The 15,132-nt window shown below is 40.6% G+C and overlaps 1 protein-coding gene across 4 annotated transcripts in view; it reads left to right on the forward strand.

The window, feature by feature from the left end:
* Window positions 1-10,727, forward strand: part of SPOP (speckle type BTB/POZ protein) — a 30,792-nt gene extending 20,065 nt beyond the window's left edge. For all 4 annotated transcript variants that reach the window (XM_075036377.1, XM_075036376.1, XM_075036375.1 and 1 more), the window contains 5 exons: window positions 3,601-3,778; window positions 4,349-4,404; window positions 4,855-4,977; window positions 8,581-8,723; window positions 9,468-10,727. In XM_075036377.1, the coding sequence (XP_074892478.1) occupies window positions 3,601-3,778; window positions 4,349-4,404; window positions 4,855-4,977; window positions 8,581-8,723; window positions 9,468-9,612 (645 nt within the window). In that variant the 3' untranslated portion in view covers window positions 9,613-10,727. The remainder of the gene's footprint in view (window positions 1-3,600; window positions 3,779-4,348; window positions 4,405-4,854; window positions 4,978-8,580; window positions 8,724-9,467) is intronic.
* The last annotated feature ends 4,405 nt before the right edge of the window (window positions 10,728-15,132 follow it).

Consider the following 15,132-nt stretch of genomic DNA (forward strand, 5'->3'; position numbering starts at 1 on the left):
GACCTTATTTTTCATCATTGCTTTTAAGGAGTCAGAGGTGTCAGGAGAAATACTGGATGTTTATATGGCACTTAGATTTTATTTGTTCGTGTGTGTATGTGCGTGCACCTGTGTGGCTAGTGGCTTTTTCTGTGTGTGATTCATCACATTTCACTTCCATTTATTTTTTGTTACTTTATATTTGTCTTTTACCTGTGATGATGATAGGAATTAAGCATGTTTGATTATCATTTCACTTCTGGTTTAGAGTTATCATCCATCTGTTTGTACTCCTTAATTTGAAACTCACTTGGGATAATAACCAGCACTAGCTCTGTAGTGGAAACTGGCCCGCCTATTACTTGCCTACTGAATAAATAAGAGTTTTCTTTATCTTCCTAAGTGTGTCTATACAGCCAACAGAAAGAAAAATTTAAGAAAAAGGAATTTTATAGTAACCACAATTTTTCTGTTCATTGTGTTTGTATTTTTCTACAACTGCTTACAAAATTATTTCACTAATACTAATTTCAGACAAAGATGCCAACGGTTATTTCTAAAACTAGATATTTAAGTTTAGAAACCTTAATGAGCAAATTTTTAAACTCTCTAATTCAGTGTCTTCAGAGCTTCTGCTGTATTATTTCCATTGTCTTTTTAACTGCAGAATACCTCCTGTAGCTGTGATTTTTGCCAGAAGACAGGTAGAACAAGTTGTTCTCTCTTTGGATCTCCTGCAGTGTTTTTTATGGGAGTCTTTTCTTTTGCTGTGTTTTCTTTCAGGAGTGAAAGAAATGCTTCAGTCAAAGTTGTTCAACAGCTGGGGTTTTGTTTGTTTGTTTGGGATTTTTTTTTTTCAGTTTTGTTTTGCCATCATAAGCATGCATATGTTTAAATTAACAAACAGCTCCTAAAGGATGTGTATTCAATCAGTAGCATAAATTATTACTGTCATGGAGGAAGCCCTTCTTTAATACTTGCAGCAATATGGGAGGAGGAGAGTGTCTTGGACACCTCTGTAGGTCTGGCAGTTACTCTTTTCTTCATGATAAAAGAGCCAGAAAACTTAAAATTGTGGAGTGAAACTCAAAAATTAATGTCTGAGAAGGGAATTTGCAAGGTGCAAGGTGGATAAATCTGAGATCCACCAGTAGTCTTGGCAACTAGTACTAATTCAAGTCACTCCACTCAGTACTGAATTACACCCTTCAAAAGCTTCAGCTCAGTGTTTTTGTTTGTTCTGGATGAAGAGGAAACTTGCTGCTGGCTTCACCTGGCCTTGATATCTTCTGTTTTCTCTTTTGGTTTATTCTACAGTCTTGCATGTAAGAGTTCTTAAGTTTAGTGATATCAGAGGGAAGGTTTTGCTGTCTGGAAACAGTTTGGTGGCAACTTTCAACAGCTTGGTTTTGTGGTTTTTTTTTTTCCCCCTCTTCCTTTTTTTTTTTTTTTTTTTTTTTTCCTTTTCCTTCCTTCCCTGAGCTTGTAAGTCTCTTAGCATGTAAACCAGTGTGCCATATGCTCTCCTAATGCTTCCCTGCTGGCCACAGGTGCCAAGTGATGCTGCTCACATCTGTACTTTCAGCAAGCATGTTTTGAATGTAGAAACTCTCTAAGGAGTTAGGAATACTGGATGTTGAGATGCTTGTTATGTGGGGATGTGTTGGAGTGTTCTGTAGACCAGAAGGTTGCTGAGTGTTTCTGTTGCACCTTCTCATTGCTTTATTAAAGTTAAAAGGAAAAAGCCTTTTGCCCTCTGTTCATGTCCGGTGTTGAACACAGATAATGTCTTGCTGAAAATGCTGTTAAGGCAGAGAATGATGTTCCTTGTTAAGCATTTCAAATCAGCCCTCATTTAGTTGTCAGTTTGGGGATTTTTTGAACCTTGGCTTTGCAGGTGGGGTTGATTGTTCAGATCCCAACTGCATTACTTTTTGCTGTTTAAATTATATTCCTACATCATAGGTAAATATTATTCCAGTAATTCTCCAAAAAGAACGGTGTTCCCAAAGTTATGGTAATAGCTCTCTCCTAAGCTAGGTAGCATTGGTTCCTTTGCTAAGATGTTGAAAATAGCTTAAGGAAAACCTTATCTATTTTGACCTCTAAGACTTGTCACCACTTGGAATCTACCAGTCTAAACTCCTTATGTAAAAAGCCATGTAATAGATTTTCATGCTAGTAACTGACGGACTTTCATATGTGAAGAGGATTTTTTTGTTGAGTTGAGATGTAGCAAGTCTTTTTCAGCAAGGGATCTACATCTTAGAATTCCTTTTTTAATGAATCTGGTGAGTTTTCATCCATCCTTGAGTCCATGTTGCTGGTCTAGATGTCACAGGGCAAAAAGATGATGTAGCTGTCAAATTAATGATGAAGAATATTAGCTTCCTCACATTTGCTCTGGCTAATCATTACTGTCATTTGGCAAGCAGCATCTGATATTGGTTTTTTGAGTGTTGTATAGTTTATACAAGATGTGTCTGCCACCAGAAGCCCACTGGATGTTTCTCAAGAGTGGGGGTATGTGCTGTCAGCAGGTTTTTTTCCTTAGAAGATGCTTCTGTCATCTCTCTCACTTCATAGTTTACTTCTCCTTTTATGTAACTGTGAAGCTTCCTTTGCTGTCCGTTTTTCTTCTTTGGCCACTGGTTATTAATAGAACTGAAATTTAACTTGGACTTGACTGCAAATCTAGGGAATAGTCTCATGTATGCTTCCCTGTCAATCAGCTTCTTCCTTTATTCTTTGTTATAGCGGGGGTAGTATTAGTCACTCTGATCTTTTCTAATTGGAGTCTGCTGTAGAAGGCATATGATTTACTGTGTGTTTAACAATAATGGTTTGGTGCTGAATAGGCTCTTAACAGTTCCCTTTGTGTAGGTTATTCATCAGCCAGTAAGGCTATGTATGGTCCCTGCCTAACCGTGTCTGCTTTAGAGCAGGTGATAAGGAATCTGTCTGCCTTCCCCAAATCTTCCTAATTACTTGACATAAAGCTGCTCTTTTAAACTTAGTGTTTAGGGGTTTTTTATTTTATTTTGTAATGTGATTGAAGCATTGAACTCTCAAAGAAATTTAGAACCAGAAGCAGCAGGACATTTGTGGGGGGCAGACACTGCCCTTGCATACATGTGTGGATGCAGTGCTTGGTTATAGAAGCTCTCTGTATACTTCATTTTCATTTGTACTGCTCTCTGTATTGCATTATTGATTGGGGAGGGTTTCAGAGTGTTGATAGAAGGAAAAAACTAGGTCAGGTGTGGTGTCTGTAAAAGCAGAAAAATAAGGTTCCACTTCCTTAGGAAACCATCTAATAAAGTTATGATTAAATTGCATAGAAGTGCTGTTAATTTGGGGTCGAAAAGAAAATCTGCTGGTGTGATTTAGGACTTGGGATAGAAACTCTGGAGGAGCAGAGAACAGGGTTAAGGCAGAGTAGAAAGGATGCTTTTAAAATGGAGGCATTTTTAATCATACAGTGATTCTGCTGGAGAGGTGTGGGTTTTGCTTTGCATTTTGCTTCACCTGCCCTGGAAATAAAAACTTCCTGTATGGGCATTAGTTTTTCCAGTGTGGGTTTTTGAGTTTTTGGGTTGTTTGCTTTCTTTTCCCCTGCAGGTGAGTGTGGTACAGGACTCTGTCAATATCTCCGGCCAGAACACTATGAACATGGTGAAGGTACCAGAGTGCCGCTTGGCAGATGAGTTGGGAGGACTCTGGGAGAATTCGCGCTTCACGGACTGCTGTCTGTGCGTTGCAGGCCAGGAATTCCAGGCTCACAAAGCCATACTAGCAGGTCGGTATTGAGTTGGATGGGCCTTAGCGGGATAGGAGACAACAACATGATGGCAAGTGGGTTTTTTTTGAGTTACTTTGTCTTTAAAGGAGGCTTCTGCAGCTCTTTTGATTAACTGCAGAGCTGTAGTAAAAGACCGTTTTGTGAACTATTACAGGGAAAGGAAGTATTTGCTCCATTTTTAATTGCCTACTTCTGGCCATGGCAAGGATGGTAGGAGGAGTCTTTTGTGACTGTAGTGTACTATAACGTATTCCTAAAGCATTTGTAAGGAGAAGTTTGCTCATTTCCAGAGGAATACTTTCTTGTAAAGTCAAGAAACATACCTTACCACTCATGTACTCTTCAGCCTTGGTTGAAAGGACGTTAATAAATTCTCCTGCATCCAGTTTGAAGCTGCATCAGCCACATTACATTATGTCACAACCTATACTTCTTTACCAGTTGTACCCAATTTGCCCTATCTGCTATAGGAGAGTTTTTCCTGCATTAAGTAGCAGGCAACACTTAGCTCATCCTGAAGAGTAAAAGAGCATTTCTAACTGTGTTTTATTTTCCCCACTGCCGTAGCGCGTTCCCCGGTTTTCAGTGCCATGTTTGAGCATGAGATGGAAGAGAGTAAAAAGGTAAGTTACTGAAGGAAGGAGAACTTCTCCAGCTAGGTGAATAGCTCTCTAGTCAACTCCTAGCATCACTGGTCAGATAACTTTCTTGGGTAGTGTTTGTGACTATTGTCACCTTTTAACTGTTTTTCTCACATTAGATGCAGGTCTTTACTTCAGCTGTCCTGAAGGGAGGAAGAAAGGGATCAAGGAGGCAATTGTTACCTTTGTTACTCTTGGGGAAAGAGTCTGGGGTGGGATAGGGAGAAGTAGAGAATGTGAAATACAACTTAGAATTCTTCTTACTCCATCTACATATTTTTCTTTTTTTTTTCTTTTTTTTTCTTCTTTTTTTTCTTTTTTGCAAGTAGTACACATTCTAAATAGTTTGTCTGTGATAGCGAAAGAGCTTGGGTAGAAGGAAGCCTTTAGCCTCTTCTCAGGATCTTAATAAGCTTCATTTTTCTGATACAGAATCGGGTTGAAATCAATGATGTGGAGCCTGAAGTTTTTAAGGAAATGATGTGCTTTATTTACACGGGGAAGGCACCAAATCTTGACAAAATGGCTGATGATTTGCTGGCAGCTGCTGACAAGGTACAGTTGGGATTTATGGGTGTTCAGAGAACCAGGAATGACATGTGCGTTGCTTAACACAATCCTGCAGTAAGCTTTTCATTTGATCATTGTGGTTGGGCAGTTTCTTTGAATTGGTTGTGCCTTACAGGTAAACCTGGATGTAGTATAAGATACCTATAAGATAGGGTATACATATAAGATACCTATAGCTGTATAGATACATATCTTAACATATAACAGTCAGGAATTTATGTCTCTACTGCTCATTTTTAAGCATTTTCTTAAAATTTCAGAGGACATCTCTATTCAGCATAATCTAGCATAAGAGCTGGGGGTGTGAAGAAAATTTAAAGGTGGACCTGGCGATATCTTTTTTTTTTTTTCTTTTTTTTTTTTTAGTGTGATTATTACCAAATCTCAAAAGTAGTGTTCTGTCTTGGCAAACAGGGCCTGCTTCTCCTTCTGGTCTGGCTGGTACCAGCAGCTTCAAGAGATGCTCTAAAGTGATGGATAGCCAAGAGTGGGAAGGTCCTGTTGTTTATTTTCTTTTTGCAGTGGCAGTCCCTGCTGTTTATGGAGAGAAGGGGTGCACTGGAGGAAGCCCTGTTGCCTAACCCATCTGTGGTTTTGCAGGGTCCTTGCCAGGGAGGTGTCGGGGATGGTCTGACTGGAAGGCTGCTGGTAGTCCCCGTGTAGCAGGCGCAGCCCTGTGGCCTTGCCAGCCAGACAGCCGCTGCCTCCTTCCCTTTGCAGCACCAAGGACAGAAGAGAGTGCTCTGCTGGCCAGTGAGCCGTTATTAACCAGTGAAAATTCGTAATATATAATGAAAACTTTATTTCCTTTTTCTTTTTTCTCTTAAAAGTGAACTTAGTGCTGGTGAAAGATGCCAGTTTGACAGCACTGGAGACTAAAGTCCTGAATTTATCCATCGAACAGGTTCAGCACGGGTAGCAGCAGTGCAAGATTCTCCACACTGCCCTGCCAATGTGCCTCAACTCTGACCTGGAGGGACCACCTCTAGGGGTGAGAGCGTAGTTCAGTCTCCATGCTTCTTCAGTCCTTGGATTCTCTTGTGGGTGCCAGTTAGGGTGGTGGATTTTAAGATGTGGATGCATGTAACCTTGTTCCACGCAACCACCACACGGCCATCAAATTCCCTGTCACTGCGGACCTAGGCTTCATCAAAAATGCTGATTTTAGAGGTGAAATGCTCCATATGCCATTATTAGGTCACTGCAACTAGAATTAAAATGGGAAATAATGCAAGGAGATTCTTGGCCTGATTATAATCATTGCCACATATATTATTCAATATTTAAAGAGTATTGATTGAGAGCTCACATACCATCTTTAACTGAGACAAGTGTAAGTAAGAAGCAGTACATTAAGGACAGAGTAGGCTTTAACTTTGAGTTTCCTGGCTTTTAGTGTAGGTTTTTTTCCTTTTAAACTCATTGTGTGTCTTTTAAAAGCAGAAATAAAAAATCTTTCATGAAAGCACATAAAACATCTAATATTTACTCAAGAGACTGAAACAGCTTCTTCTGAGTTCCTCCTGTCTCTTGGGGAAAATATGTAATTAGACCAAAACCAAAACAAAGCACGTCTTCTCAACCCAGGAGATACTATTTCAGCCTCTTGGGTAAGTATGCTATTAGGTAGGGTGGTTTTTTTTAAAGTGTAATTAAGAAAGGGGGGAAGGGGAAATCTTGGTACCTGAGAGTAATTAGAAGCTGAGCTATTTGTAGTGAAAATCGAAGTAAAAATTGTACATGCGTGGAGGAGAATATTCAATTTACAAAAGGAATAATTTTAAGCTTCGTTTGCTGCATTTTAAGCTACTGACAGACAATAATATAAACTAATGGTTTGCCCCTCATTTGAAACTGTTTTAGTTACTGATACAGATTAAGCAAGTAAATTTGATTTGTCTTCTCAGACGTTCTGGTGGGAGAAAACTGTCCTGGTTATGAGTGCCATGCCTCAATTGAAGTAATTATTATCACTGAGTCTTAAGTGAAAAAATGTTTTTATAATCTAAAATTATTCATTTAAATTTAATCATAATGGGATGAAAATCTCAATCAGAACATAAAATCAATTTATAGTAATAGTGCTTATCATATGGCAAGCCCTCCTGTCGTCATGCAGATTAGCTTGTTACCAGCTCCCTGTGCAGGTTCACAGAGCAGTCCTTACAAATCTGTTATCTTTTCTGAATGTGGCCTCACATACTGTATATCATGTCATTTCTAAGTTGTCTAAAAAAACCTTATAAACAATATGAAGGATACTCTCAAATGCAGTTAATCAGTCAGATTAAAAAAAAAATTAACAGTTGTAAAGTGTGGTGGTTTTTTGGGTTTTGGTTTTTTTTAGAAATGTCACTCAATTTGAAGTCATAAAGTGAAGAAGTCTTAGCTGTATTTAATCTTTAGGACAGTTTATGTAGTGTTAATGTTATTACTCATAGAAGAACTGCATTAGAATTGACTACTCTCCTAATCCCTGTGAAATGTAATCGTGGGATCTAGAATATTCAGAAATATTCAGAAATATCAGTTTGTTTCATCCAAAGAGCTGCAAACCCCATAATCAGATCACACATACCAAGATTTTCAGAAGTATCTCAGTCTCGCAGTTCCCAGCTATGGTATTCTAAAAGACTGAGGTTTGGGGTTTGGGTTTCATTTCTTGATAACAAGTGGCTTATAGTTTTCTGAGTATTGACCTTTTTGAAGTCTGCCCAAGACCACTGTGTTGCTTTTGAAAGTCTTGGCTGTGTCTGCATGTTTCAATACTGACTGAAGTGCTGCAGAAAGTAGAGTGTGAAATTTATTAGATAGCACTCTTCTTCTAAGCATATCCTTTGAATTTTGCAAACCATTGACATGGCCCAACCCTGTGGATCTAAAAAATGTTGAGACAAATGCACAATTGAATGGTAGAAATTCTTAGATTGAGAATGTGAAGTTAGAATAGAGCTTTTGCCAGGGCATTACAGACATGCTGTGATGTTTCGTTTCCAGCTGAATAACCGCAAGAAGTCAGGGACATTTGTTTAACTCTGTAGTGTTAAACTAGTAGCATGTACTTGAGCAAGGCTGATCTTAATGTGCAGGTCATTAATGGCAAAGAAATTGAATGAAAACTGCCTAAACATCACTGGAACACCTATGGAGCATTCACTGTTAGATAGGTCTTCCCGCTGAACCTGGGTAATACTGTCATGCAGTAATAGAGTGAGAATAAAGATTTAGCTTTAGCATTCTGTGCCTTGAAGTAACTGAGATAGTATTACAGGTGACCTGAAATTCTCATTTTAAAGCATGAACACAGCACCAGTAAGCCTGTAACACAAGAAGGCCAGGATGAGTTATGGTGGGTATGTTTCCTCTCCATTGCTTTCCTCAGGGTGGGCACATCATGATTCTCCTTTTTTTTGCTGGTCACTACTTCTCTGAGTACAGTTCAGATGCATATAGCAAAGCAAAGATGTCTGTTCAGCGTAATAGAGTAGTTTGTTACTGAAGAGTGAAGGAGCACAAGTAAGGCTTCATGTCAGGCCTGATGAGGTGTTTTCTCTCCTTTGTAACTGTACTTCGGCTTGTATTTTGCAGTATGCTCTAGAACGTCTGAAGGTGATGTGTGAGGATGCACTGTGCAGTAACCTGTCTGTGGAAAATGCAGCCGAGATCCTCATTCTAGCTGACCTACATAGTGCTGATCAACTGAAAACTCAAGCAGTGGACTTCATTAACTAGTGAGTTTACTTTTGTTCCAGGATGCAACAAATCTAGAGGAAAGTGTTGTTTATTAGCAGTAGGGTTCACATCTTGTAAACTGTCACATGCAGGGGAGATTCTCCTCTATTTTGTTTTTTAGTTCTCCCATTGTGATTCTTCATTTATCTGGCGTCCCAGAGTGGCATTGCCCTAAGGGCAGATGAGTCTTGTTCTGCTAGGACTGGTCAGAGTGTACAGGAGGACTGTCTCTGTGAGCTATTATGGGTCTCTTCCTAAGATCAAAAGAACTGTTAGGTAGTAGAATATCAGGTAGTCCCTGATATCGAGGGACTATATGCAACTCGTAATATAACAGACCTTTCAGTTGATGTAAAATGACTACCAACTACTTTGGTGTCTGGAAACATATTTAGTCCTATTTGTCAGTTAATACAGTTTTTCTCAGTACTTTCTATATTGATTTAAAATACTTCCATGCTGAGTAGTCAGGGTAGATAAGCATTGTGTTCCTGCTGTCCTCCACTTGGGATCATGTACGATTGAGCTTTTCATCCTTAAGTTGAAGGACTGTCCAGCATACAATTGTGCCAGCAGAGCCAAAGCTTGGAATGTTTGCAAAAGATACCTTAACGTACATCAAGAATGATTCTACAACAGTACACTAAAAATGTCAGGTTTCTCGGGCATGTGGAAAGAATCTATTTAGTTAACCCTTTTTATCCCCAGTTGATAACTTCCAATTTATTCTTTCTTATTTCTAGTCATGCTTCTGACGTCATGGAGACATCAGGCTGGAAGTCTATGGTAGTATCGCATCCCCATTTGGTGGCTGAGGCATATCGCTCTTTGGCCTCTGCACAGTGTCCTTTTCTGGGACCCCCGCGTAAGCGACTGAAGCAATCCTAAAGTCCTGTCTGTCACACCACCCCATGTTTTTCTGGAAGCAGCATCAGCTGTTGCTGCTGTAACCTTGACCACCAGGTAGACAGCGAAATCTGTGGAGCTTTTACTCTGTTGTTGGGGGGAAGAGACTGCTTCGTGACACCCAGACTTTTTAAAACAGCACCAAGTAACTTGGGGAGAGGGGGGTGGGTGGGCCTGGGGCTCTGGGGCTGTTCAACCTAAAGAATCCCTGTCGCTGCATCGTCTGTGTGTTCCCTTCGACTTGGCTGAGTCAATTAAGTACAGGGTTCGGTTTAGGCACCAACCCAAGTCGGAAAAACCCAGCAGTGGTACTGGGGAAAACAACGTCTCTGCGTCTGGCAGCACAGAACAAATCGTCAGATGCCTGGAGCAAGAGGACATTTTAGCTTTGGAGAGCGTTGGAGGGTTAAAAAGAATTTCCAGTGAGGTTCTGGAAAGGAAGTACCTGATGGGAGCTCCAGTAGTATTTATATCAAAAAAAGAGAATTTAAGTCCTTCCAGCTGAGCTAAAAACTGGACGTTTGTGTAACTCCTTATTGCCATCCAGCAACAAGAAGATCAGTTTCTCTGTTAGTAGCACTTGTATGTTAATTGCAAAAAAAAAAAAAAAAAAAGAAAAAAAAGAAAAAACCCCCACCTTTTATAAAATGACAGATTGAAGTGAAAGGGGACAGTGAAAGGCTGTGTGTTCTGGAGGGTGTGAATAGACTGAAGGCAGCCTTTGGCAAGTCTGTATTAGTTTTGAAAGGACTAGAAAATCCTTGATCTGGAGCGTGCTCTCTGATGAGAACAACAGTTACTGTTTTTAGATATTGTGGGAAATGTTTTTGGCATTTTTCCCTGCTTTATTTCCCTCCTCCCCCTTTTTTAAAAAAAAAAAAGGAGAAATTTTATTGTTCATGAACGCTGCGTCAAAAGTCCCTGTCCTGAGTTGCTAAATGATTCTTAACAACTGTTTGTACCTGACTTGCAGACTGTATAGGAGCCAGTCCTGTTCCTTTCTATTAGTCACTCTTCTTACAGGGAAGAAGTTTCAAAATAGCTGGTAACGTTGTTTTTTTTTTCTTTTTGAAAATATAAATAATTACTATTTTGTACTGTGTGGTATCTGTTGTCTTTTTTTTGTTTGTTTCATTTTCAAGACTTCCCAGTTTAAAACCTGCTCCCAAAAGGTTCAGTTTCAGTCTGCTGCCATGTACTGATAGTGACATGCTGTTCCTGGAACTCAGATGGGATTTATTAAGGAACGTTGCACACAAAATCGCAATGCAAACCTGTGTTATTTCTCATAGCAGGTATTGCCAAAATACTAGAGAGCATGGGTTTTAATAATAGCTGTGTGAAGCTGACCCATGGTCCTTTCTTTTACCTGTAGCTGTTTAGATGTGGGAAGGGAGAATAGTATAAGCCACCATCTGTTTTATAACATTAAGGTGCAACGCAGGATGTCTGGGTAGGATAGACACCATCCATTTATGTCATCATTAGCCCCAAATCTCCAGGGAGGTTAGATTGAAATACGCAGTGCCAGGGCAGTGGCAAATTGATCTGACCTTAAGATGGTCAGGTAGGACACGTAATGGATTACAGAGAATAACTCTGTTTTGTCTAGAAAATAGATTACTTATCTGTTGTCTCTGATTTTTCATTCTGTTATCATACTTTCTCTCGCAGCCTCTTGTCCCTTGTGTGAAGGAGAATTCCGTTCATACGCTCATGTGTTTAATCTAGCTGCTGCCTATTTTTATCAAATGGTGACTCATGAGAGGGTCCATGCCCCTTTTTGTGTTCCCCCACCGAGGCTCTCATCATAAACACACAACCGTCTGTATAGTAAGGCCTCCTTTTACGTGGTTCATAAATTCCCACATTACATCTATTGCTTGAACGCCACTAATTCCTTTTATATTGGATTTAGCGTGCGTTTCCTTTTAGGTAAGCAAAGCATTTAGTCATAACGAGATTCTCTCCACTACCCTGTCAGAACTCAAACCCAGCATTTCTAGCTTATAATTGCATACAGGCATGAAAAGTTCATTGCCATGTAATTGCAGGAGTTGTCTGTGTGGCACAGAGATGTCTAATTATGCTGCAGTAACTGCATTGTTTACTGAAATATTCAAAGCTGAACGAGACCTTTTATCCTTGTCACATTAGAGTGACCCAACTGCTCAAGGAGTGTCCCTGGCTCAGCCTTGCCCTGGGAAGCAGACATGCCTAGAACAAAGTATAAATGGGTGTTCATACTGCCTGTCCTTGGCCTTTTTTGGGGAGGCATTTACAGGAAGGCGATACACATTTGGCAGCCTCCTTCCCTGGAGGATGGGGAGATACCTGCAGGAAAATAATCTGTTCTGGGGCCTGTCTGTCCCAGCCCTTTCTGCAGAGCCAGGTGCAGTTGTAGAGCACACTGTCATGGAAGGTCTGAAATGAGATCCGCGAAGGAGGCGACTTGTTCACATTGTTCCAGTTGCAGGTGAATTAATGATTTATTTGTCAACTTCACTTTTTTTTTTGTTTGTTTTTTATTGTAAATGATACAGCTGAAGCCATCTGGTTATAACAACATCAGAGCTAGAGCATACTGTTCATAAACCTCCCACTGACATCCTCCCCTCCCCAGATCTGAAATGTAATTCAAGTTAACTCACAATCTGTGGCATGTGTTGTTACTGCAGAGATGTCCATGCCAGTTGAACAGTTGGAGATTTGAATTCCACAAGGAGATGGCATATTTATCAAAACAGTATTTCAGAGAGACATTTTTACCGGGTCTTCTCAACCACAGCGTAGCTTCCACAGGTCTGGATTCAGAATTTAGGTTGGGCCCTGTGCTCGTGCTTTTAATTCCTTCTCTTCCCCCTCCTCAAGGGGGTTACGGAGAGACATTTCATCCCTGTGTGCAGTCTTTCATGTGCTTCTTTCTCCCTATTATCTCCTTGCTCCTGCTTCCTCTGCTCGCTTTTGTGCTGACCTATGAGGGTTGCAGCCTTCATCTGGGGGTGGGAAGGAGAAACGGGAACAAGAAATACCTCAATGAATCCCCTGACCTCCTCCGGCAGCAGTAGGATGTACGTATGCCCTACACCCAGAAGCAGTCAGCTCTCTCTGAGGATCCAAACACCAAATATTTTTTACTTGGCCAAAAGATTTCTTTCTGGCTGCCCCTTGGGCTTTGTTATTACAGACTCAGATTCTATTGAGGTATTTTTCTTATTGTGTGAGTTTTTCCAGATGAAAGGAAACAGCTTGTCTGCTTATGAGCAGAACAAACAGCAGAGTGGGGAGAGCTGCTGTGCTTTGAAACTCTCTCTGGCTTTGTTCTGGTTCTCAAACTGCTGTTAAGGACACAATACAGTCTCTCTCCTTTTCCTTTTTTTTCCTCCTCTTTCTTTCTCCCCTCCCCCCCCTTCCTTGAAGGAGCCAAAGATTTTTTATTTTTTTTTTAAAAAAAAACTTCATTTCAGAAGGTTTCTCAACTTCTGTGCAATTTATTTTGCAAAAGCCTTTGCTAAAATAATTATCTTTTTCAGTCAGCTTGGGCCATGCAGTTTTTCTTTCTCTCATGACTGCCATTTAACTTGTGTTGCAGAATTACTTAACTCATTTATTTCTAATGACTTCTTTTGGTTAATCTAATATGAAGACATTTAATTACAGAGGGTGTATTTTTTTTTTCTGACCTGCTGCCCACTTGGATCTTTGGCTGCAATTCCAGACACATGCTGCAGCAAATTTTGCCTTGGCAATCCGAGTTTCTTGTGTTGTGTTACATTTAAAGTTAACTTTAAAACTGCTGGTGGTGGTGCTGATGGGTGCACAGCAAGAGGGAGTACAGCAGGCGCGTGCAGCTTGAACTGTGCAGGAAGACAATGGGCAAAAGAAACTGGGAGACAGCAGGGGAAAAAACCCAACAGCCCATGAAATAGTTGGGGAAATAAATTGCAGTGACCTGGAAGGCTTTTGGAAAATACATATGATAAACAAAGCAGGAGTGGTTCAGCGTAGGACTGGGCTTTTAACGTAGTTGAAGTTTGTTGGGCAGAGTGCAGGCAAGAAAAATCAGCTGAGCTTCGGGTTAAGTTTGGGTTTGGATTTTGCATCGTGCTCCTACTTGATACATTAGACTTTGTCTCTGAGACTGAATTATTAAAATCACTTGAGGAAATGTGTTAATTGATGGGGTAAATTGGGAAGGGATGGAGAGAGGATTGCAATTATTCCATCAAATTACGAAAAGTCACAGGCAGGAGAGGTATAAAATGTAGGGCTCCTCTTTGAATAATTGAAAAGCATCAATGGCCAAAAAAAAAAAAAAATAGTAGTTAATCGAGATGGTGGATGATAAACTGGATGGGAACAGGAACGCTTCCCCCAGCCCTGCAGAAGAGAAATGACGTCCTGTGTTACGCTGGAGTATTTTTCTCTAATCCAAATGCAGAAATGTTACTTGAGCTCTGCCATCGGGAAACCGAGCAGGGATTGAAGAGAATATCGTTGACTCTTGCCACTGGGGAGCAGTGTTGAGGACAAGAACTCTTCAGATGTTTGTAGCGAGCTGCTAATGAAGCTTTCTGAGCCTTGAAATAGCCAGAGGTTGCACATCTAGGAGTAATGAGATGAAAACGAACAAATGAAAACCATTTTCAAACTGTCGTTCTACTTCTTCTGGAAGGCTCCTGGCAGATGTGGAGGTTATCCCTGAGCATTTTGAGTCATTTAAAACCTACTAGAGAAAGCACTTCGTCAAACAGGGATCTGGTTCCGACACAGGGGGAGGGGGGTGTGCTGGTCCTCTATGTTTAATAGCGTGGCATCCTGGAGAGTGACGTCCTTGCGTGGATATCTGCAAACCTGCTCCTCGCTGCCGCGTCTAATGCTGTAGCTGGAGTGCTTTTTATTTGCTTATTTTAATCTTAGCGTGGTAATACGAAGCAATGTAAGTGTTAACTCTTAAGGTGGTTGCATCTCATAGCTGGGGTGGGTCCTTTTTTCCTGTTCACGCCTACTTATTCAGTGTTATCATAGGACTATGAGGTTTTGGTTGCTTTTTTATTTTGCGTTGGGAGGAGAGTTTCCCACCGTTGATTCCGGTTGTTGCTGCATTGCAGTTTGTCCATGCTTCTCTTCTTTCCCACTAACTTTTTTCACTCCTCTAGGCAGGTGGCGTTGGCAAAATTATTGCTTATTACTGAATTTTTGCCAAACAACAAAACACTCGACAAAAATAGCTAAACAGGATGTTGAGTTTTTAGTCTGTGGCCAGGCTACAGCTCGCAGCCAGCTCTGGCGGTTGTTGGAGGCTCATCAGGGGTTTCACCCTCCTTGCAAGGACAACCGGCCGGTGCTTTTTGTGGCCAGCGACGAGAGCGAGCTGGCAGACTGGAAGTTTTCTCTTTATATTGTCTATGCTTGTGGATTTAGGGAGATTGGCTTCTATCCTGTGTGCTGTACAGCAAGAAGACAGCAAACTTGGGCAAGATAATTATTGTGTCTCGCTGT

The sequence above is a fragment of the Buteo buteo genome, chromosome 9 (assembly GCF_964188355.1).
Source record: "Buteo buteo chromosome 9, bButBut1.hap1.1, whole genome shotgun sequence".
NCBI lineage: Eukaryota > Metazoa > Chordata > Aves > Accipitriformes > Accipitridae > Buteo > Buteo buteo.